The sequence below is a fragment of the Megalobrama amblycephala genome, linkage group LG16 (assembly GCF_018812025.1).
Source record: "Megalobrama amblycephala isolate DHTTF-2021 linkage group LG16, ASM1881202v1, whole genome shotgun sequence".
NCBI lineage: Eukaryota > Metazoa > Chordata > Actinopteri > Cypriniformes > Xenocyprididae > Megalobrama > Megalobrama amblycephala.
The window spans coordinates 39,752,421-39,772,942 of NC_063059.1; the positions used below are offsets into that span (position 1 = coordinate 39,752,421).

General features: G+C 34.7%; 3 protein-coding genes and 1 pseudogene across 6 annotated transcripts in view; all 4 read left to right on the plus strand.

The window, feature by feature from the left end:
* LOC125248609 (gastrula zinc finger protein XlCGF52.1-like) overlaps positions 1–20,522 on the plus strand; it is a 244,508-nt gene that overhangs the window by 190,566 nt on the left and 33,420 nt on the right. The window lies entirely within an intron of this gene.
* LOC125248716 overlaps positions 1–20,522 on the plus strand; it is a 551,526-nt pseudogene that overhangs the window by 49,275 nt on the left and 481,729 nt on the right.
* On the plus strand, positions 2,619–18,626 carry LOC125248640 (gastrula zinc finger protein XlCGF57.1-like). 4 transcript variants are annotated; one of them, XM_048160710.1, is made up of 4 exons: positions 2,633–2,790; positions 3,214–3,341; positions 15,712–15,829; positions 17,238–18,626. In XM_048160710.1, the coding sequence occupies exons 3-4, from the start codon at positions 15,745–15,747 to the stop codon at positions 18,341–18,343; spliced, it is 1,191 nt and encodes a 396-aa protein (XP_048016667.1). In that variant the 5' UTR covers positions 2,633–2,790; positions 3,214–3,341; positions 15,712–15,744; the 3' UTR covers positions 18,344–18,626. The 4 variants fall into 4 exon arrangements, with proteins under 4 accessions (XP_048016668.1, XP_048016667.1, XP_048016666.1 ...); XM_048160711.1 differs by lacking the exon at positions 15,712–15,829 and having other exon boundaries at positions 2,619–2,790; positions 3,214–3,459; XM_048160709.1 differs by lacking the exons at positions 2,633–2,790; positions 3,214–3,341 and adding an exon at positions 11,536–11,812 and having other exon boundaries at positions 15,607–15,829.
* Positions 5,505–7,060, plus strand: LOC125248679 (zinc finger protein 502-like). The gene has a single exon (XM_048160794.1). It carries the CDS (start codon positions 5,680–5,682, stop codon positions 6,556–6,558), a length of 879 nt encoding a protein of 292 aa, XP_048016751.1. The 5' UTR covers positions 5,505–5,679; the 3' UTR covers positions 6,559–7,060.

The window sequence follows — 20,522 nt, forward strand, 5'->3', positions numbered from 1 at the left end:
CAAGACCCTCTACAATGAGGGTAAGCCACAGAGGGGCATTGCTGAAAGAGCTGGCTGTTCGCAGAGTGCTGTGCCAAAGCATATTCATGGAAAGTTGACTGGAAGGAAAAAGTGTGGTAGGAAAAGGTGTACTGGTGCAAGGAATGACCGCAGGCTTGAGAAGATTGTCAGGCGAAGCCGATTTAAAAACTTAGGAGAGCTCCAAAAGGAGTGGACTGAAGCTGGAATCAGTGCATCAAGAGCCACCGCACACAGACGTCTTCATTTATTGACATAGTGAATTGGTGTTTTTTTGTTGAATGTGAGCCAAAATCATCACAATTAAAGAACCAAATACTTAAAGTAGTTCAGTTTGTGTGCATTGCATTTATGTAATACACGAGTTCCACAATTTGAGTTGAATTACTGAAATAAATGAACTTTTCCACGACATTCTAATTTACTGAGATGCATGTGTGTGTGTGTGTGTGTGTGTGTGTGTGTGTGTATATATATATATATATATATATATATATATATATATATATATATATATATATATATATATATATATATATGTGTGTTTATCTTCTGTACTGAAAGATCTAGTGGGTGTTTTTTCCATCAGAATTAATTACATGACGTACCTTTGTATCAAAATATGTCTGTTTCCATCTCTGCAGACATGAGATAATGTATGATCTGCGATATTATGGATTTTTGAAAATTACCTTTCAGGCAGTGTGTAATGTAGCTGTATGTGAATGTAAACAGTCTGCAAAGTTTTAAAGCTGAAAGTGCATCATAAATAGTTATTGTCTCTCAAAACAAAGAGTCAACTCTGAACCGCTTAAATGATTCAAATCTCTTTTCTGCAAAGTTCACACATCACAAGTTAATACATTTGCATAATGCCCATTGCCTGCCTACGTTCTGTGTGGACTCCAGCGAAAACTTGAACCCCTCTCCAATGCTGGAGCTTGTTTGTGTGGATAACATCAACAAGACGCTGTGCTCTGCAGTGTGAAAGGAATTGAGTTTATTTTCACATCCAAAGGATGAGGCTGTGAAGAACCAGTGGTTAAAGATGGGACTGTATCACTGAGAAACGTCCTGCTCAAGTCTTTGTGATGGAGGTTCAGGTTGAATAACTAGTTCTTCCATGTATTTAATCATCGGACTTGTGCTAGTATTTATATGGTAAAATCAATGCCATTGTTACTGTCTTTACAGTGTGTACAATCGCTGAGCTTTAGGAAGCTCCAGAGCTGTAAGTGGTAGACCAATCACAGCAGACTGGGCCGTCTGGGCAATCAGATCAGAGCAGGCTCATGGAAAGGAGGGATTTAGAGAGACTGATTCATCCAGTGAGTCGTTTGAAAATCATTAAAAATGTGGTGATGTGCAATGTATATTATGAGAAAATGAAAGTGTTTTTGACCTTTGCATGTAAACCTGTTGTAGGAAAGTTTCAAATAGCATAATAGGGGCATTTTAAAGGTGTCAAAACCACACCTTGTTTATCTAATTTCTTCTATCTTTGCAACTGTAGCATTTGACTGGTCATGCCGAATATGAAATAATGGATAAGTCTGTTTGACCTTTTTTTTTATCAGACCAAAACACAAGTTCAGGAGGATGTAAGTTTCCTGCATTTATATTCTTTGCTGTTATTTTGTTCTTCACATCTTCTGCTTCTTCTCTTCTTTCTCTGCTTGTATTCTGCAAATATATATCACTTCTTTTGAGTCCTTCTTTCTCTTATACTCTGATCTTCTCAATCTTCATCTGTTGGAGACAATACTTTGGAACTTATTATAATCTATAGAATAAGATCGATCTTATTTATTTTGTTTAAAAATGTTTGTACAGTTTTCATATTTGATTCAATTGTTGTTTTTATAATTGTACATTTTTACTTAATAAATTTGTATCTCACATAATCATTGCTCGTCTGCCTGGATCTCACCACATCAGTCATTAAACTATTTCCTCAGTTTGAGTTTAATTTTGAGCTCTTCAATTTCTTTGTTGTAAATTGCAACATTAAGCACAAATTTCAGTATCTCTTTGAGATGCTTTCAAGTCAAGTCAAGTTTTTGGCCTTACTGGACACATTCACACTACAAAGCAGCCTACATTTGTTAACTTATGCCAAATTGATCGCAGTGCTCCTTGTGTAAGTCACATAAAGTGTAAAAAATTCAATAATATTTTACTGACACATATTCTTTCTTTATTATTACAGAGAGTAATTTTATTTTTATTAGCATTTTAGTCAAATATTTTATCTATAGATTAAAATATTGTATACATTGACCAGGCTTTCTTTAGTTATGAATTAATTGTGTTTTGACTACTTCATTCACTTTCATCAGGTTCATTAACAAACAGTGTAGACCTAATCAGAGAAAGCAACATAAGTCGTGTTTCATTTGATCTTTCATATTCTAATGTTATCATCACATATGACTGACAATCGCTATAAAAACTTGTGATGCTTTCAGGAATCTCAGAATCATTCAGCGCCTTCTAGAGGAAGACGAGCGAATAACACATGCGACACCCGCAGGTGCGGTACGGTAGATGTTTACGACAATAAGAGCACATGTACGGCTGTATCACAGTGGACTGTTGTGTGAGTTTTGTTTTGTTCAAATTATATTGTACGGATGAATAGAATAGCTGGCAAGACATCAGTTCTGTAAAAATATGAAGATATGTAATATTATGTCTGACAAGTGTTTGGATTTTAAAATTCGGTTTTTATAAAAGTTTATTGTTGCCCAATTGTTCACTGAAAACAAACAGGTATTTATTTTTATATACTTTAAAAACATATTTATTCCTGTTGAATTTACAAATTTTCAAGTTTGGTGTTAGTAATTTTTTTTCTTTATTTAAAAGAAATGAATACTTTAATTCAGCGTTGTGTGTGCTGTTTTTTATTAATTATTGTGTAACAATATGTTGGCAGAGAGTTTTTCACAGACTCTGTTTCAGCTGTTCACACCAATAAAATGTGCTTAATGTGTCACAAAAAGGCTTTTTAGCAGCTCAGTTAAACATGATGGTCTTGATGGTTTTCTTTGGAAAATAATTAAACAAACCTTATGTTAAGTTTAACTACTATATAACCATATCAGAATTCTCTATATCTCAACAAACATGTTAAAGTAATCTAAATGTAATTAACGTATTTCTTTATAAATTCAGTATCTTATCTTTTTACAGATCTGGTCCTGTGGGTGTCAGTATCACACAGTGATCAAAGTTCACACCTGCAGTGTAGCTCCTCCCACAATTCACCAATAAATACTGGGAATATTCACATCATCCTACAAGAGAAGGACAAACTCCAGGTGTAGCAGCTGAAATCTGTGTCACTGTTAAAGATGGACTTTATTAAAGAGGAGATTGAAGACATGAGTGATCCAGAACCATCCAGAATAAAACATGAAGAAACTGAGGAACAAATAGGTTGGTGTCCATTCTTGATTCTTCATTGTTTACTGCTTTGGTGGCTGTGAAATAATAAGCAGTATATGGATGATAAATGATACAGTAATGCATCTAATTCATAACCTTGTTTCTACCATTTTTTATCTAAATTTTAGTCATATTAACAAGTGAATGACAGAACTAACCTTTGCCTCATCAAAGATCTGATATTTGACACTAACAGTTACCTGGGGGTTTTCCAGAAAGCAAGGTCATCCTACGGTCAGACATACCCTGAACTCATGGTTGATTAACCCAAACCTTGCTTACACGCAAGGCAATCTCAACAAATTGAAAGAGAGAGCTGGACTGAGTATGCACTTTCCGGACATAATAAAATGTGTTTTGTGGCAAAAACCATAACAATAATTTGTCGTTTTTATTCTATTGTTTACTATATTTATTTGCTTGATCGTCAGTGTGGGTTTTGTTTGTTTTGCTGTTGTAGGCAGTAAGGATCTTTGAAATAACTGAAATCATTTGGCGATGTGATATGGAACTGTAATGTGGTCAAGACCTGCCTAGAACTACTTTAGCAGTGCATTTTCCTTAAAAAATATATATATGACTACCAGTCTAAAGCTTGGAAACATTACTATTTTTAATGTTTTTGAACAAAGTCTCTTATGCTCATTAAGGCTGCATTAATTTCATAATAAATACAGAAAAAAACAATAATAGTGTGAAATATTATTACAATTTAAAATGATGGTTTTCTATTTTAATATACTTTAAAATATAATTTATTTCTGTGATGCAAAGCTGAATTTTCAGTCTTCATCATGATGAAAATTACCCCAAGATTTAGATTTACTCACCCTCAACCATCCTAGGTGTACATGACTTGACATGACATCCGAGCTTTATAAAGGTAGTGAACTGTACCAATGAGTATGAAGCTTAAAAAAGTGCCTCCATCCATCATAAACATTTTCCACATGGCTCTGGGGGGTTAATAAAGTCCTTCTGAAGTGAAGTGATGTGTTTGTGTAAGAAAAATATCCATATTTAACAAGTTATGAAGTAAAATATAGTTTCCAGCAGACCACCTTCCATATTCAACTTACGAAAAATGCTTTTTCCGTAGTTAAAATACGGAAGGTGCAGGAGGTAGTGTAGCATAAGCATTTTGAATTGAAAGAGTTTTGTGTACTCCAATTGTGTTCTTTAAAAAGAAGAAAGTCATATACACCTAGGATGGCTTGAGGGCAGGTAAAGCTTGGGCTAATTTTCATTTTAAAGTGAACTAATCCTTTAAACATACCCGGGTATGTCACATAACCTGCTTTCTGGAGTACACCCCTGATCTCTTGTTGTCTTTGCTTAAGCAATGTTTTCCTTGAACTGATTCATACTACCTAATGTTTATTTTAGACCAGGTGGAGGTGATGGAGCAAAAACACAAACTGAATGAAGGTAAAAAGGAGAAACATGACTTCAAAACTCAAGGAACAAAAGCCAAAAAGCTGCACACCTGCTCACAGTGTGGAAAGAGTTTCCAAAATAAAGGAAACCTGAATGTACACATAAGAGTTCACACTGGAGAAAAACCGTATACATGCACTCAGTGTGGAAAGAGTTTCATACAAAAAGGAGACCTTAATAAACACACAAGAGTTCATGCTGTAGAGAAACCATATGCATGCTCTCAGTGTGGAAAGAAATTCCCAGATAAAGGAAACCTGAAAAGACATATAAGAGTTCACACTGGAGAAAAACCATATACATGCGCTCAGTGTGGAAAAAGTTTCACAAATAAAGGTATCCTTAATGTACATATGAGAATTCACACTGGAGAAAAACCGTTTACATGCACTCAGTGTGGAAAGAGTTTCAGACAAAAAGGAGACCTTAATACACACACCAGAGTTCACACTGGAGAGAAACCGTATACATGCACTCAGTGTGAAAAGGCTTTCATAAAAAAAGGAGACCTTAATAAACACACGAGAGTTCACACTGGAGAAAAACCGTTTACATGCACTCAGTGTGAAAAAAGTTTCATAAAAAAAGGAGACCTTAATATACACATGAGAATTCACACTGGAGAGAAACCGTATACATGCACTCAGTGTGGAAAGAGTTTCAGACAAAAAGGAGACCTTAACAGACACAAGAGAATTCACACTGGAGAGAAACCGTATACATGCACTCAGTGTGGAAAAGAGTTTCATAAAAAAAGGAGACCTTAATAAACACATGAGAACTCACACTGGAGAGAAACCGTATACATGTTCTCAGTGTGGAAAGAGTTTTTCTCAAGCAACAGGTCTCAGTTATCACCTGAAAGTTCATTCAGATGAGAAGCCTTATGTGTGTTCCTTCTGTGAAAAGAGTTTTTCAAGGCTGTATCATTTTAAGCAGCACCAGAAAACACACAATAAAGTGAAAGATCATGTGTGTTTGGACTGTGGGAAGAGCTTTACAACATCTAGTAATTTGAAACTGCACCAAAGAATTCATACTGGAGAAAAACCTCACAAGTGCTCATATTGTGACAAGAGTTTCACTGACCCAGGATCCCTGAAATCACATGAACGAGTTCATACTGGAGAGAAGCCGTACCACTGTACTCAGTGTGAGAAGAGTTTCAAAGATGCAGCAAGTTTAAGACATCATCTGCTCTGTCACTCTGGAGAAAAAACATTTAACTGTGATCAGTGTGGAAAAGATTTTATTTCATCATCAATTCTAAAAACACACCTGAAAGTTCATTCAGATGAGAGACCTTATGTGTGTTCTCTTTGTGGAAAAAGTTTTTCAAGGTTGGATATATGTAAACAGCACCAGAAAATACATAATGAAGTGAAAGATCATGTGTGTTTGGACTGTGGGAAGAGCTTTAATAGGGCTGCCTGTCTGAAAGAGCACCAAAGAATTCATACTGGAGAAAAACCGTACAAGTGCTCATATTGTGACAAGAGTTTCGCTCGGTCTGGACAACTAAGAGTACATGAGCGAGTTCATAATGGAGAAAGACCTTTCAAGTGCTCATATTGTGACAAGAGTTTCACTCAGTACAGACACCTGAAATCACATGAGCGACTTCACACTGGAGAGAAACCATACTGTACTTAGGAGAGAGTTTCACCTGATCAAAAACTGATTTCATAGTAAAAAAAAACAAAAAAAAAACATTACACTGAACAAATGTTCTCCTCAGATCTAGTGTTTTCAGGTAACTAATGTGAGATTCAGAAATGATTTGTAGAGGTGTTTTTTCTGTTTTGTTGGAGAACAGAATATGTATTCAGTCACTTTGATTTAATTTATGAACTTGAATTGTTTTGTTTGAAATTGTTTTGTTTAAAATTACAGAAATAACCTCAATCAGTCATTTGTTATTGGCGTATGCAAAATTATTTGTATTCAGATTTTTTTTTTTTTTTGATTAATGTCTTATTTTTTAAGTAATTATTATTAATGATTTCTAGTCATTGATAGCTATGTATTCATTTAACCCTTTCAAGCGTGAGTTTAAAATATTCCAGCTGACCTCCCAGAGTGAGTTTTTTAGAACGTTTGCCCTTATTGTTTCCATGGCAACGCGTCATGTCACATTAAAGGTCCCGTTCTTCGTGATCCCATGTTTCAAACTTTAGTTAGTGTGTAATGTTGTTGTTAGAGTATAAATAAAATCTGTAAAATTTTAAAGCTCAAAGTTCAATGCCAAGCGAGATATTTTATTTAACAGAAGTCGCCTACATCGAACGGCCAGTTTGGACTACATCTCTCTACTTCCTTCTTTAATGACGTCACTAAAACAGTTTTTTGACTAACCTCCGCCCACAGGAATACACAAAAAAAGGGGGCGTGGTCTTGTTGTGCTCCCACGGAGAAGAGCAAGAGTTGCGTTTGTAGAGTGTGTTTGTCGCCATGTCGTCGAAACGCTGTTATTTTCATCCCGTAGTCCAATCACCTTTGTTTGGCCTTCCCAGGGACGCTGTACTTAGAGATCAATGGTTACAATTTATGTTTAACTCGGTTCCCGAAAATTATAATCCACATGTAAAACTATGTGCAGCACACGTTATGGTAAGAGGCGTGACCTTTCCGGGCAAGGTGCGCTCAGAGCCATCTCTACGGCTCTGGGTGCGCTAAGCTGCTGTCGAATCACAACACAGGAACCGCTGGCACAATCAGAACTCGTTACGTATTTCTGAAGGAGGGACTTCATAGAACAAGGAAGTCATCAGCCCGTTTTTATGACAGTGGAAACAGCGGTATACAGATAAGTAAATTATGTGAAAAATACTGTGTTTTTTTACACGCGAAACATGAACACATGTTATATTGCACACTATAAAAACAATCAAAGCTTCAAAAAAACCACGAAAAACGGGACCTTTAAAGACTATAGAATAACACAAGACGCGTCACTCGTGTTGAGCCGTTTCTCAATATGCGTTCTTGCCTGTACTTTTCTTCTTGTGGACTTGTGAAACATCATCAATCGCTGCCCAAGTACTGTTCCAATTCAAAGTTCACATCTAACCAAGTACAGTTCAAATCCCCGGATGTGTTTTTGATCCGCCCCTTTTATCGAGGATGCACTGAGGGGTGACTTGTGCGGACTTGAGACAGCCAGGTATACCAAGAATGTATCTCGCACTAACCAGCAAGTGTCAATAATAAAGGAGAAAACCAGCATAATTTAAACATATTACTGTTATTATGTCATGATATGTAGTTTCAAGAGTTTTTCAGGCAAGAATGTACTGGTTTAAAGCTCAAATTTGTGGTTTATTGATAAAGGTAGAGCCTTTCTGAAAATTTGATCAGACGTTTTCGGAGTTGTGAGATCCAGGCGATCACCGGACGCTCAGTACTCATGTGCCCCGCCAAGAACAGCCTTACCTCGGCTAGTCCTTCTGACATTTGCCGCTGGCTCTGATGTCTCTGTAGTGGTAAAACATGACATAATTCGTCTTTTGTATATCTAACAGGTGATCTTTCGTCTCATAAATCTATAATTTGTTTCGTGGCAAATCGTTTTGGCTGAGGGCAAAGTGACGTTTCATAACTTTATATATTTAGGCTATTTAACTTTACCGTTGTAGCCTACTAAAGCGCTGATTTTGTATGCTTGACTGAATTGTTTGCTTTATTTCTTATTGCATATTCTTAATATACCTTTTATAATGGCTATTATTGATCATTACAACTGACATTTAACAAAGAGACAGGGTTGTGTTTTGTTATTTCATTTTATTACAGTGAAGATAATCAGAGTATGCACATATATTAATATGTTTAATATTTTTGAAATGTAAACGAAAAGAGGCTGTTTAATATTTCGTTTTGTTATAAATACTATATATGCAGACAATGAAGATAATCAATGAACACGTTGCCTGAACCACATTTGTGAGGCTATATTAATATGTTTGTTTGTTTGTTTGTTTTTAAATAAAACGAAAAGAGGCAGAGTGGTGTTTTATAACACATTTTGTTTTATTGTTGCCTAAAATATATACAGAGATAACTGGAGAAGCCAGAGCGAGCTGAGTGACGTTATCAAGTACGCTGCTGTATCATTTACAGAATCACCGGACTTGTGTCCTTCCGTTCACAGGAGTTCGTTCTCCTGAGTTGAACTTGCCAAGTCCTACCAAGGTCACAAGTCTGAACTCGGCGAACTTGGTATAGAGGGTAGGGGTGAGTGGGGTAAGATAAGCCAGTGGGTAAGTTGACCCACCCCCTGTATCTTGGCAACCGTACCATTTTATTGTCATGTGACCATATATTTTAGAACCACATCATTTCATCATTTCTGCCAGACTGTGAAAAGGAGCACATGGGAGGAGTGGAAGTCGCTTATTTACCTATAAAAACTTATATATAATGGTAAATATTACAATAGCACAACAATGATAAGCAATGATGATAAGCCTAATACAAACAATAAAAAAAATACAGATCATAACACAGTCTCGGAGGTAAGAGGTGGATTATCCTTCACCTGAAATGTTTGTCTTTTCATCCTGAAATGCGAGGCAAGTGTTGCATCACAATTATTAGAAGTTTCCACAAATCCCTTCACTCGATTGGGATGTTCTCTTTTATTCTGGACAGCAAGAGCAGTGACTGTAACATCGAGCGTATTTTGCAGTATTAAACACGTATTTATACCGACGTCATCAGGCTCAGAAAATTCTTCAAAAATAACACAAAGAATGGCCTTCTCAGCTGCCATAGTTGCAACTTTTGTGTCATCAGAACAGGGTGTTCAACGCACCTCCATTTCCATTTAAAAAACATTTTGCAACGTTTTGTCAGGGCTTATCGCAGAACGCAAAACGTTTTTTAAACGGAAACAGAGGTGCGTTGAGCACCCTGTTCTGATGACACAACAGTTGCAACTATGGCAGCTGAGAAGGCCATTCTTTGTGTTCTATTTCGAAATTTTCAGAGCCTGATGAAGTCAGTATAAATATGTGTTTAATACTGCAAAATACGCTCAATGTTACAGTCACTGCCCTTCCAGAATAAAAGAGAACATCCCAATCCAGTGAAGGGATTTGTGGAAACTGTGGTTCCTAAATATTGTGATCCCACATTTGCCTTTATGAAAGTTTATGAAAGTATCACTCCACAATATAATAGCAAAATATATAAGTATAGTGTTTTTATGTTACATTAATCAGTGTCTAGCACACCTTCCTAAGGAAAGGATATGGACCAGAAGACAATTACTAAATGATATTTAGACAGACTTTCCAGGAAACATGTCGTTCAACCCGGAAACCGTAGCAAAACGTTGCGCACCGGTTTGAGCTTGAACGTGCCCCAGGAGGAGCAAGAGAGACAGGAAAACAATATACAGATAGCCTACACAGAGAACACAATGGCAAGTTACATCATACAAAATAGAGTAACTTATGTCCCTATGGACGTAACAACATACACTTGATAATGCTGATGATGAGGAATTACAGTTGCAACATCTCATTGTACGTCAGTAGTGTATCACTGAGAAACGTCCTGCTCAAGTCATCCTTGTGATGGAGCTTCAGGTTGAATAACTAGTTCTTCCAATAATTTCATCATTAGACTTACGCTAGTATTTATATGTGCAATGTATATTATGAGAAAATGAAAGTGTTTTTGACCTTTGATGCATGTAAACCTGTTGTAGGAGACCTAAACAGAATTAGGAATGTTTCAAATAGCATAATAGGGGCACTTTAAAGGTGTCAAAACCACACCTCGTTTATCTATTTTCTTCTATCTTTGCAACTGTAGCATTCGACCGGTCATGCCGAATATGAAATAATGGATGAAAGTCTGTTTGACCTTTTCTTATCAGACCAAAACACAAGTTCAGGAAGATGTAAGTTTCCTGCATTTATATTCTTTGCCGTTATTTTGTTCTTCATCTTCTGCTTATATTATTCAAATATCTCACTTTTGGGTTTTTCTCCCTCTTATACTCTGATCTTGTCAATCTTCATCTTTTAGAGACAATACTTTGAAACTTATTATAATCTATAAGATTGATCTTTTTTATTTTGTTTAAAAATGTTTGTACAATTTCCATATTTGACATGTTGTCTTTATACTTGAACATTTTTACTTAATAAATTTATATCTGACACAATCATTGCTTGTCTGCCTGGATCTCACCGCATCAGTCAATAAACTATTTCCTCAATTTGAGTTTGATTTTGAGTTCTTCGATTTCTTTGTTGTAAATTGCAACATTAAGCACAAACTTCAGGAGATGCTTTCAAGTCTTTAACAAAAAAAAACAATTTTTTTAACTGGACACATTTACACTACAAAGTAGCCTACATTTGTTGACTCTTATGCCAATTTGATTGTAGTGCTCCTTGTGTCACATAAAGTGTAAAAAATTAAATAATATTTTACTGACACATATTCTTTCTTTATATGAATACAGTGAGTAATTTTATTTTTATTAGCATTTTAGTCAAATATTTTACCTACCTTAAAATAGATTTAAATATTGTACACATTGACCTGGCATTATGTTTTGACTACTTCATTCGCTTTCATCAGGTTCATTAACAAATTAACAGTGTAGACCTAATCAGAGAAAGCAACAGAATTCGTGTGTCTGTTTCATTGATCTTTCATGCGCTAATGTTACCATCACATATGACTGACAATCGCTGTAAATAACTTGTGATGGTTTCAGGAATCTCAAAATCATTGAGCGCCTCCTAGAGGAAGACGAGCGAATAACACATGCGACACCCGCAGACGCGGTACGGTAGATGGTTACGACAATAAGAGCACGTTTACGGCTGTATCACGGCGGAGCCTGCTTTTTGTTCAAATTATACTGTGCGGACAAATAGAATATCTGGTAAGACATAAGTTATTTAAAATATGAATATATGTGATATTAGCCTCGTTCAGACTTTCAGTCCAAATCTGATTACTTGTGTATCCGATTGGAATCTGATCCAAAAAAAAAAAAAAAAAAAAAAAAAAAATTGATGTCCACACTGTTTATAGCAAGTGTTCAGATCCGATCTGTGTGTCCATGGCGCTTTTTCGTTTTCCGGAATATCCGCATTGGTTTCTATGGCAATGACGTTGCGTTCGTAGGTATACGACAAAAACAACCGTAACATGGAGGGGTTTTCAATACAGATGTTGGCTTATTTACATCATAACAACATGTAGCCATCGGCGCTGGACTAGTGCGTTATGATGAGGCAACGGCAGAAACATAGGAGGCAGGTATGAACGGCTTTATTCCGGATTTTTAAAAATAGCATTTCATGTGATTTTTGGCCGTGGGTCATTCCTGTTATGCAGTGACTTTTACTGTCTCAATGATTTATTTACTCATATTATTTATAAAATGAGTCACATTTTTAAGAAATGGCTTAAATTGTATATTTAGGTCTTCTTTATCACTTAAACAGAGATGATAGATTTTTTTTTTTTAACTATTTTGTATTTTACACACCTTTTTATTGATGTATGCATTAAATTTGATCATGTCCTCAGTGCAAAGTAATCAGCTTTCACGAGAAATATAAACCATGAAATGATAAAAACCTCAAAATATTTTTAAATTATGTTATAGACTAGGCTAAATTGCCTCTAATCATACATATAAATCATGTGAAAATATAGTTATTTTATTTTTTTAAATTTTCCTCAATTACCGTGTCCCTGAAGTCATCTTCCACCCTGTTAGTATGTACTTTCTCGCCTTCCAAAACCGACTGCATTTTCATTGAGACCATTTTCAAGAAGTGACATCATTTCTTTTTCCTGCTGGAATTCAACTGTACAAGCTGAGGTTAGCTTCAACTCTAACTCCTAACTTTTTTTTTAGTTTTTTAAAAATGTTATCCTACTTGTCCCACCCTCAAAGTTCCACCCTGTTAGGCTATATTATGGAGAATGTTTGCCCTATCAAAAAAATGTAAAAACAAATCTGACATGGTTATAAAAGTTCTGTTTATCTATAGAAGGTTAGCTAGCTTAATGTTGATCACTCAAAGAGCTAGGGCTAACTTAGCTCAAAATTTTCCACCCTCTTAGGTCTATAAACCTAATGTGAAACTAACAGGGTGGAAATTCTAATAGAATAAATAGTATTTAATATATATAGCAAATTCTATACATATGTATATATTATATTATATCAAATGATTTATTTATTAAAATTTTAACATTTCAAATTGTAATAATAATATAAAGATACTGAATAATGAAAATAAACTGCACAGTTCTTTATAGAACCTTAAAGCACCAAAAAGGATTCTACTATTGTTACAAGCCAAAGACCCTAATTTGGTACTGTTTAGAACAATTTTTCTTAAATATAAAAGTTATTTTTAAAGTCTAATAAATGTTGAAATTGATCACAGTTATAGTGTAATGTGAATGTATATAATGTAAAAATATAAATTTCATTATTTTCATAGAAACATCAGTACCAGTATTAGTATCAGTGATACTGGCCTTCATTTATATATATATATATAAAAAGATGCAATTAAACAAATATTTAAAATATACTGTTGTTATTCAAAAAAGGGCATTCTCTAGCCATCTGAGCAGCACCATGATTGATTGTGATAAGAAACCACATAGCGATTTTTTTTTTTTGTCCCTCTCCCAAAGGAAATCTGGATTATTTTATTTTATTTTTTTATTGTTTTGAAACAACATTATATAGGTGCAGTTCCACATATTAAAGATGGCAAACCATGCAGGGCAATGACGGAAAGTTCATCCACTGTTAGAACCTGTTAACACTGGTGTTCCACCCTGTTCTGCTACTTTCCACCCTGTTATGCTCCTTTCCACCCTGTTATGCTCCTTTCCACCCTGTTATGCTCCTCTCCACCCTGTTAGACAAGTAATTTTAAATAATAATTTGACAGCAACATTAAATATTTGGCATACTTTTGTCTTATTTTGTGAGGTGAGGAGCACTAACAGCATATATGTTTTTGAGCAAAAAAAAAATATATATATATATTATTTGCCATCCTATTGGCAAAAATGGGCACAAAAAAGTACCTGTTCTTAATAATCAAGACATATTCTATTCATCAATAATTATTTTGTTATTGTTTCAAGAATAAAAAAAAATACTAAGATGGCAAAAGGGACATATACTATCCAAGAAAAGCTCATTTTTGTTTAACATTTACATTATTAACATGTTGTGATGACTATGTATATGTCCCTAACAGGGTGGAATATTTTCATGGCCAGTGTCTGAACAATCTACCTATAATTATTCTTTTTTTGAGTCCCTGAGCTTGACCAATATGTATTCTTAATAAATAAACATGTCACTATTTTGGTAGAATGCTAAAAACATGAAAATCATGAACCTTTTTTTTCCAACACTTATGAAGCCAAAATGTTACCGCAATCCAGGAATGACCCCCGTTCAATCAGGCTTGCTATATCTGATCGGATTTAAATCGGATATGCACAAAAATCAGATTTGGACTAACAATTCAGAACGAGGCTAATATGGCTGACAAGTGTTTGGATTTTAAAATTCGTTTTTTATAAATTTTTTATAAATGTTTTTGTAAAAGAATTGCCTAAATTATTACATTATTTGATAACTGCATTCTTAAATTGTAATGTTGACATGCATTCTCTGTAAAGCTGCTTTGAAACAATATGAAAAGCGCTGTACAAATAAATGTGAATTGAATTGAATAAAAGTTTATTGTTGCCCCATTGTTAACTGGAAACAAACAGGTGTTTATCTTTATATACTTTAAATATTATTTATTCCTGTGATTAAAGTTAGTAATTTTTTTTCTTTCTTTATATGAGAGAAATTATTACTTTTATTCAGCAAGGATGTGTTGAATTGAAAAAAAAGTGATCGTAAAATGTTTTATAATTATTATTGTTAGAAAAGATTTATTTTTTTAAATAAATGCTGTTCTTTTTATTAATCAATGAATCCTGAAATGAGTATCACAGGTTCCAAAAAATATTAAGCAGCACAACGGTTTCCAACACTGATAATAAATAAAAAAGCACAGCATATTAGCATATTAGATTTATTTGTGAAGGATCATGTGACACTGAAGACTGGAGTAATGATGCTGAAAATTCAGCTTTGTTTCACATGAATAAATTACATTTTAAAATATATTCATATAGAAAACGGCTATTTTAAATTGTACCAGTTTTTCACAGTATTACTATTTTTTTCTGTATTTTTGGTCCAATAAATGCAGTATTGATTTTATATATAGTACTGTATGTATAGTAATATATATACTCACACACAATTTGTGACATTTTAAAAAGTTTAAAAAAAGAGTTCAAATGTAAAATCATATAAAATAAAATGTGTTCTGTTCAGGGCTTGACAACTTTTTTTGCTCATCAGCCACTGTAGCTAGTGGTTTTCCGAAGTTACTAGACACTCAGCGTTTTCACTGGCAACAGTTTTGACATTGATACCATGAGGAAAACAACTTCCATAGAGATATTTTTAATATTATTTCATTATTTGGCAGGTATATTAGGCTGCTGTCACTTTAAGACCTGACACACAGATCCATTATACTGTTACACATGTGTTTCCTTTCTCCACTGTTTATATTCATTTAAAACATATCTGACTGTGTTTACGTAACTTTATTTTTCCAGATCTGGTCCTCACAGTGATCACAGTTCACACCTGCAGTGAAGCTCCTCCCACAACAATTCACCAATAAATACTGGGAATATTCACAAGAGAAAGACAAACTCCAGGTGTAGCAGCTGAAATCTGTGTGACTGTTAAAGATGGACTTTATTAAAGAGGAGACTGAAGACATGAGTATTTCAGAGCCATCCAGAATAAAAGATGAAGATACTGAGGAACAAATAGGTTGGTGTCCATTCTTGATTCTTCAATAATTCTGTGAATTAATAAGCAGTATATGGATGTTACATGATACAGTAATGTATCTAAATCATAACCTTGATTCTAGCATTTTTCATCTAAATTTTAATAATATTAAGACGTGAATCACAGAACTAACCTTTGCCACATCAAAGATCTGATATTTGACACTAACAGTTACCTGGGGGTTTTCCAGAAAGCAAGATTATCTTACAGTCAAACATACCCTGAACTCTCAATCGATTAACCCAAACCTTGCTTACTCGAGGTATGCTGGTTCCAAAAACAAGTCCAGGAGTAAGTTCAGACAACCCAGAATATGTTCAGAGTTAACACACAAGATATTCTTAACAAAGTGACGAATCAACGAGTCACCGTGGAAATGGACACTAAGAAAAGCACTATACTACTACTTTCTTCTTCTTTTTTTATGGCTATTTACATGCTTAGTGCATGTCGCCACTTATTTGGTGGTTGTGCAATTATTTTTCAATTGCTTCGTTTAATAATCTTTAATCATGGTGAATAAGAACTACATTGTTTGTTTGATTGTAATTATATAATAAAAATAAAGTTCAACTAAATAATAGTCTGTGCTTGCGAAGTTAATATGGCAGTATATGTTTAGTGATTTTGCTTCCACATTCCTTGAAAGGTATGATATATTATATATGATTTTTATTATAGAAGTACATTGTAGCATAAAAAACATCCTTTTACTAAAAAAGGTCTGAATGCAGATCAACGATGTGAGATGCAAATTACGTAAGGAATAATTAATGATGAGCTGTTGAATTGTTAGAAAATAATGCACGCCCGATGTGGTAATGCCGTTACACCTCAGGTATGTATTATTTTTATAATTCAGTGGCCCCAAGTCAATTATTATGCTTCTACTACGGTTACCACACCTCAAGACAGATGTCGTATTTTAAAGACACTTGTCAGGTTTTTGTCTTTAAAACACTAATTTCTTACGCATCTCATCCCAAGCCTCCGTTGCTAATTCTGAAACTTTATTTCAGAACTAGGAATGGAAGCTTGAGCCATTGATAGCAGACTAATACAGTTGAGAGAGAATAAGCATTTGTAAATCAGCCTACCTGAGTCTCTCACGGCAGCAGTGTGTCTACAAATAGAGAAACTGTAAGTTTATTTACCTCAAGAACCGCAGACATATACACCTAGGATGACTTGAGGGTTAGTAAATCTTGGGGTCATTTTCATTTTAAAGTGAACTAATCCTTTAAGCATACACCGGTATGTCACATAACCTGCTTCCTGGAATACACCCCTTATCTCTTGTTGTCTCTGCATAAGCAATGTTAACTTGAATTCTCAAGTTTTTCTCCTTGAACTGATTCAAACTATTTACCTATTATGTTTATTTTAGACCAGATGGAGGTGATGGAGCAAAAACACAAACTGAAAGTTAAAGAGGAGAAACATGACTTCAAAACTCAAGAAACAAAAGCCAAGAAGCTGCACACCTGCTCAGCGTGTGGAAAGACATTCCAAAATAAATCAAACCTTAATGGACACATAAGAATTCACACTGGAGAAAAACCGTTTACATGCACTCAGTGTGGAAAGAGTTTCATACAAAAAGGAGAGCTTAATAAACACATGAGAATTCACACTGGAGAAAAACCGTATACATGCACTCAGTGTGGAAAGAAATTCACAGATAAAAGAAACCTTAACGCACACATGAGAATTCACACTGGAGAAAAACCGTATACCTGCACTCAGTGTGGAAAGAGTTTCACAAAAAAAGGAACCCTTAATGTACACATGAGAGTTCACACTGGAGAGAAACCGTATACATGCACTCAGTGTGGAAAGAGTTTTTCTCAAGTAGCAAGTTTCCATTATCATTTGAAAGTTCATTCAGATGAGAAGCCTTATGTGTGTTTCTTCTGCGGAAAGAGTTTTTCTAGGCTGGATATATGTAAACAGCACCAGAAAGCACATAATAATGTGAAAGATCATGTGTGTTCGGAGTGTGGGAAGAGCTTTACAACATCAAGTAATCTGAAACTGCACCAAAGTGTTCACACTGGAGAAAAAACATATACATGCACTCAGTGTGGAAAGAGTTTCAAACAAAAAGCACACCGTGATAAACACACGAGAATTCACACTGGAGAGAAACCATATACATGCATTCAGTGTGGAAAGAGTTTCACAAATAAAGGAAACCTTAATGAACACATGAGAGTTCACACTGGAGAGAAACCGTTTACATGCTCTCAGTGTGGAAAGAGTTTCAGACAAAAAGGAGACCTTAACAGACACATGAGAATTCACTCTGGAGAAAAACCGTATACATGCACTCAGTGTGGAAAGAGTTTCAAACAAAAAGGAGACCTTGATAAACACACAAGAATTCACACTGGAGAGAAACCGTATACATGCACTCAGTGTGGAAAGAGTTTCACAAATAAAGGAAACCTTAATGAACACATGAGAGTTCACACTGGAGAGAAACCGTTATAGCTTCTGGAGTGATCAAACACAATCACCCATGCAGGCTCCGTAATGTCTAGGTTCCCCACTGAGCGCTATAGCCCTTCTGTACCATTTGCTCTCCACATACAGTACACTTCAAAGACACTTAGGAGCAGGGATGTGCAGAGAGTTCCGCAGGGGCTCAAATGTAAAAAAGGGGCAATTCATGTAAATAAATAAATAGATAAATGTGTGTGTGTCAAAAGTTTGGATACATTACTGTTTTGTGTTTTTGCCAGAAGTCTCATCAAGCCTGCATTTATATGATCAAAAATACAGAAAAAACTAATATTGTGAAATATTATAACAGTTATAAAAATTGGTTTTTTATTTTAATATACTTTGAAGCAAAACTGAGTTTTTCAGCATCATTACTCTAGTCTTCAGTGTCACATGATCCTTAAGAAATCATTCTAATATGATGATTTATTATCAATGTTGTAAACAGTTCTGCTGCTTAATATTTTTTATAACCTGTGATACTTTTTCCCCCCAGGATTCTTTGATGTTAAAAAAGAACAGCATAAATTATGTGAACAAATTATATTTTAAACTATATTAAAATAGAAAACCATTACTTTAAATTGTAATATTTCACAATATTGCTGTTTTTGATCAAATAAATGGATGAGCTTAAGAGACTTTTCATAATGCTGCATAATTATCAAAAATGGTAATATAATAAAGCTCCTTCACGTCACCTTTTTGCCAGCCTTCACTTCGCATAATAGGCCTGTAGGTGGCACTTGGGCTTCATTAACTATGATAGTTTCATCACATGGTAAATGGTGTATCAATATGCATAAATACACTAAATTAATATAACACTACTTACCATTAATGCGCCTTTTGGTGCTGCATGGTTTTGTGCAGTGCGTTGCAGTCAGTTAACATTCATTTTGTCAACAATGCAACTTGATTTAGAATGAGACAAACCACATAAAAAGCTCGTCTGTCCATGTAATTTTCAACCGATTAATAAATTAGAATGGAAAATTACCGCTCTACTTCACATTGTCCAATGAAATTTGAACATCTTGTGTGATATCACGATGGGTTGGTGTATGACAAACGGCATTGATGAATTATGTAATATTTTAAACTATGTAATATAGAGTTTTTTAATTAAATCTACACACTAGCTTTGATTATTGATGAAAAAAAAAATTTGTTTGGTTTTATTTTTTTCTTCCATCGAACCATATAGGCACTCACCATATATGGCTCGAGAGCCTCTTTTGAATGTTTCGAACAGACTGTGGAAAATCAGTCAGCCAATCAAAATGCACATAACCCAAAGCAATGCATTATGGCAATGCCTATGACTGACGGATATGTAAACATAAACAGGAATTTTCAAGTATGAGGTCTCTGCGGAACAAAAGTGGGCGTTTCTGAATTTGTGGGTGTTTTCAAATTGGTGGGTGTTTATAAATCATGCAATGAAAATGATCCCCTTCACTCGACCCAACCCCTAAACCCTATCCACACTCTGACATGGGCAAATCAGGTAACGCTCTCAAAAACGCCCCTCTGTTTATGGCCTCACCCACTGATCTGGTAACTCCTATTACTGTCCTGCAGAGACCTGTACATAGAATTTTCCGGTTTTTGAGCGATTTGTTACTATTGTACACTTTGTCATGTAAATTATAATTTAAATGCATTTTGTTTTATTGACCACAATATTATCATTGCTATTTGTCTGAGAGGGGCACTTTTGATTAATTTCGAAAAAGGGCAGGGGATTGAGCCCCCAAACTTGTGTCTTCAGGTAAATAATGTGAGATTCAGATAAAAATTAATGCATAGCAAGGTATGTTTTGTTGTTATACCGAATATATCTTTAGTCACTTTCATTTAATTATTTTTTTATTTTGCTTAAACATATTTGTACAATTTCCATATTTGATTCAATTGTTGTCTTTATAATTGTACATTTTTACTTAATAAATTTGTCTGACATAATCATTGCTCATCTGCCTGAATCTCACTGCATCAGTCATTATGAAACTATTTCCTCAATTTGACTTTTTTATTCTGATGTCTTCAATTTATTTGTTGTAAATTACCACATTAATCGCAAACTTCAGGATCTCTTTGAGGTGCTTTCAAGTCTTCAAGCTTTTTTTTTTTCTTCGTTTTTGGCCTTACTGGACACATTTAC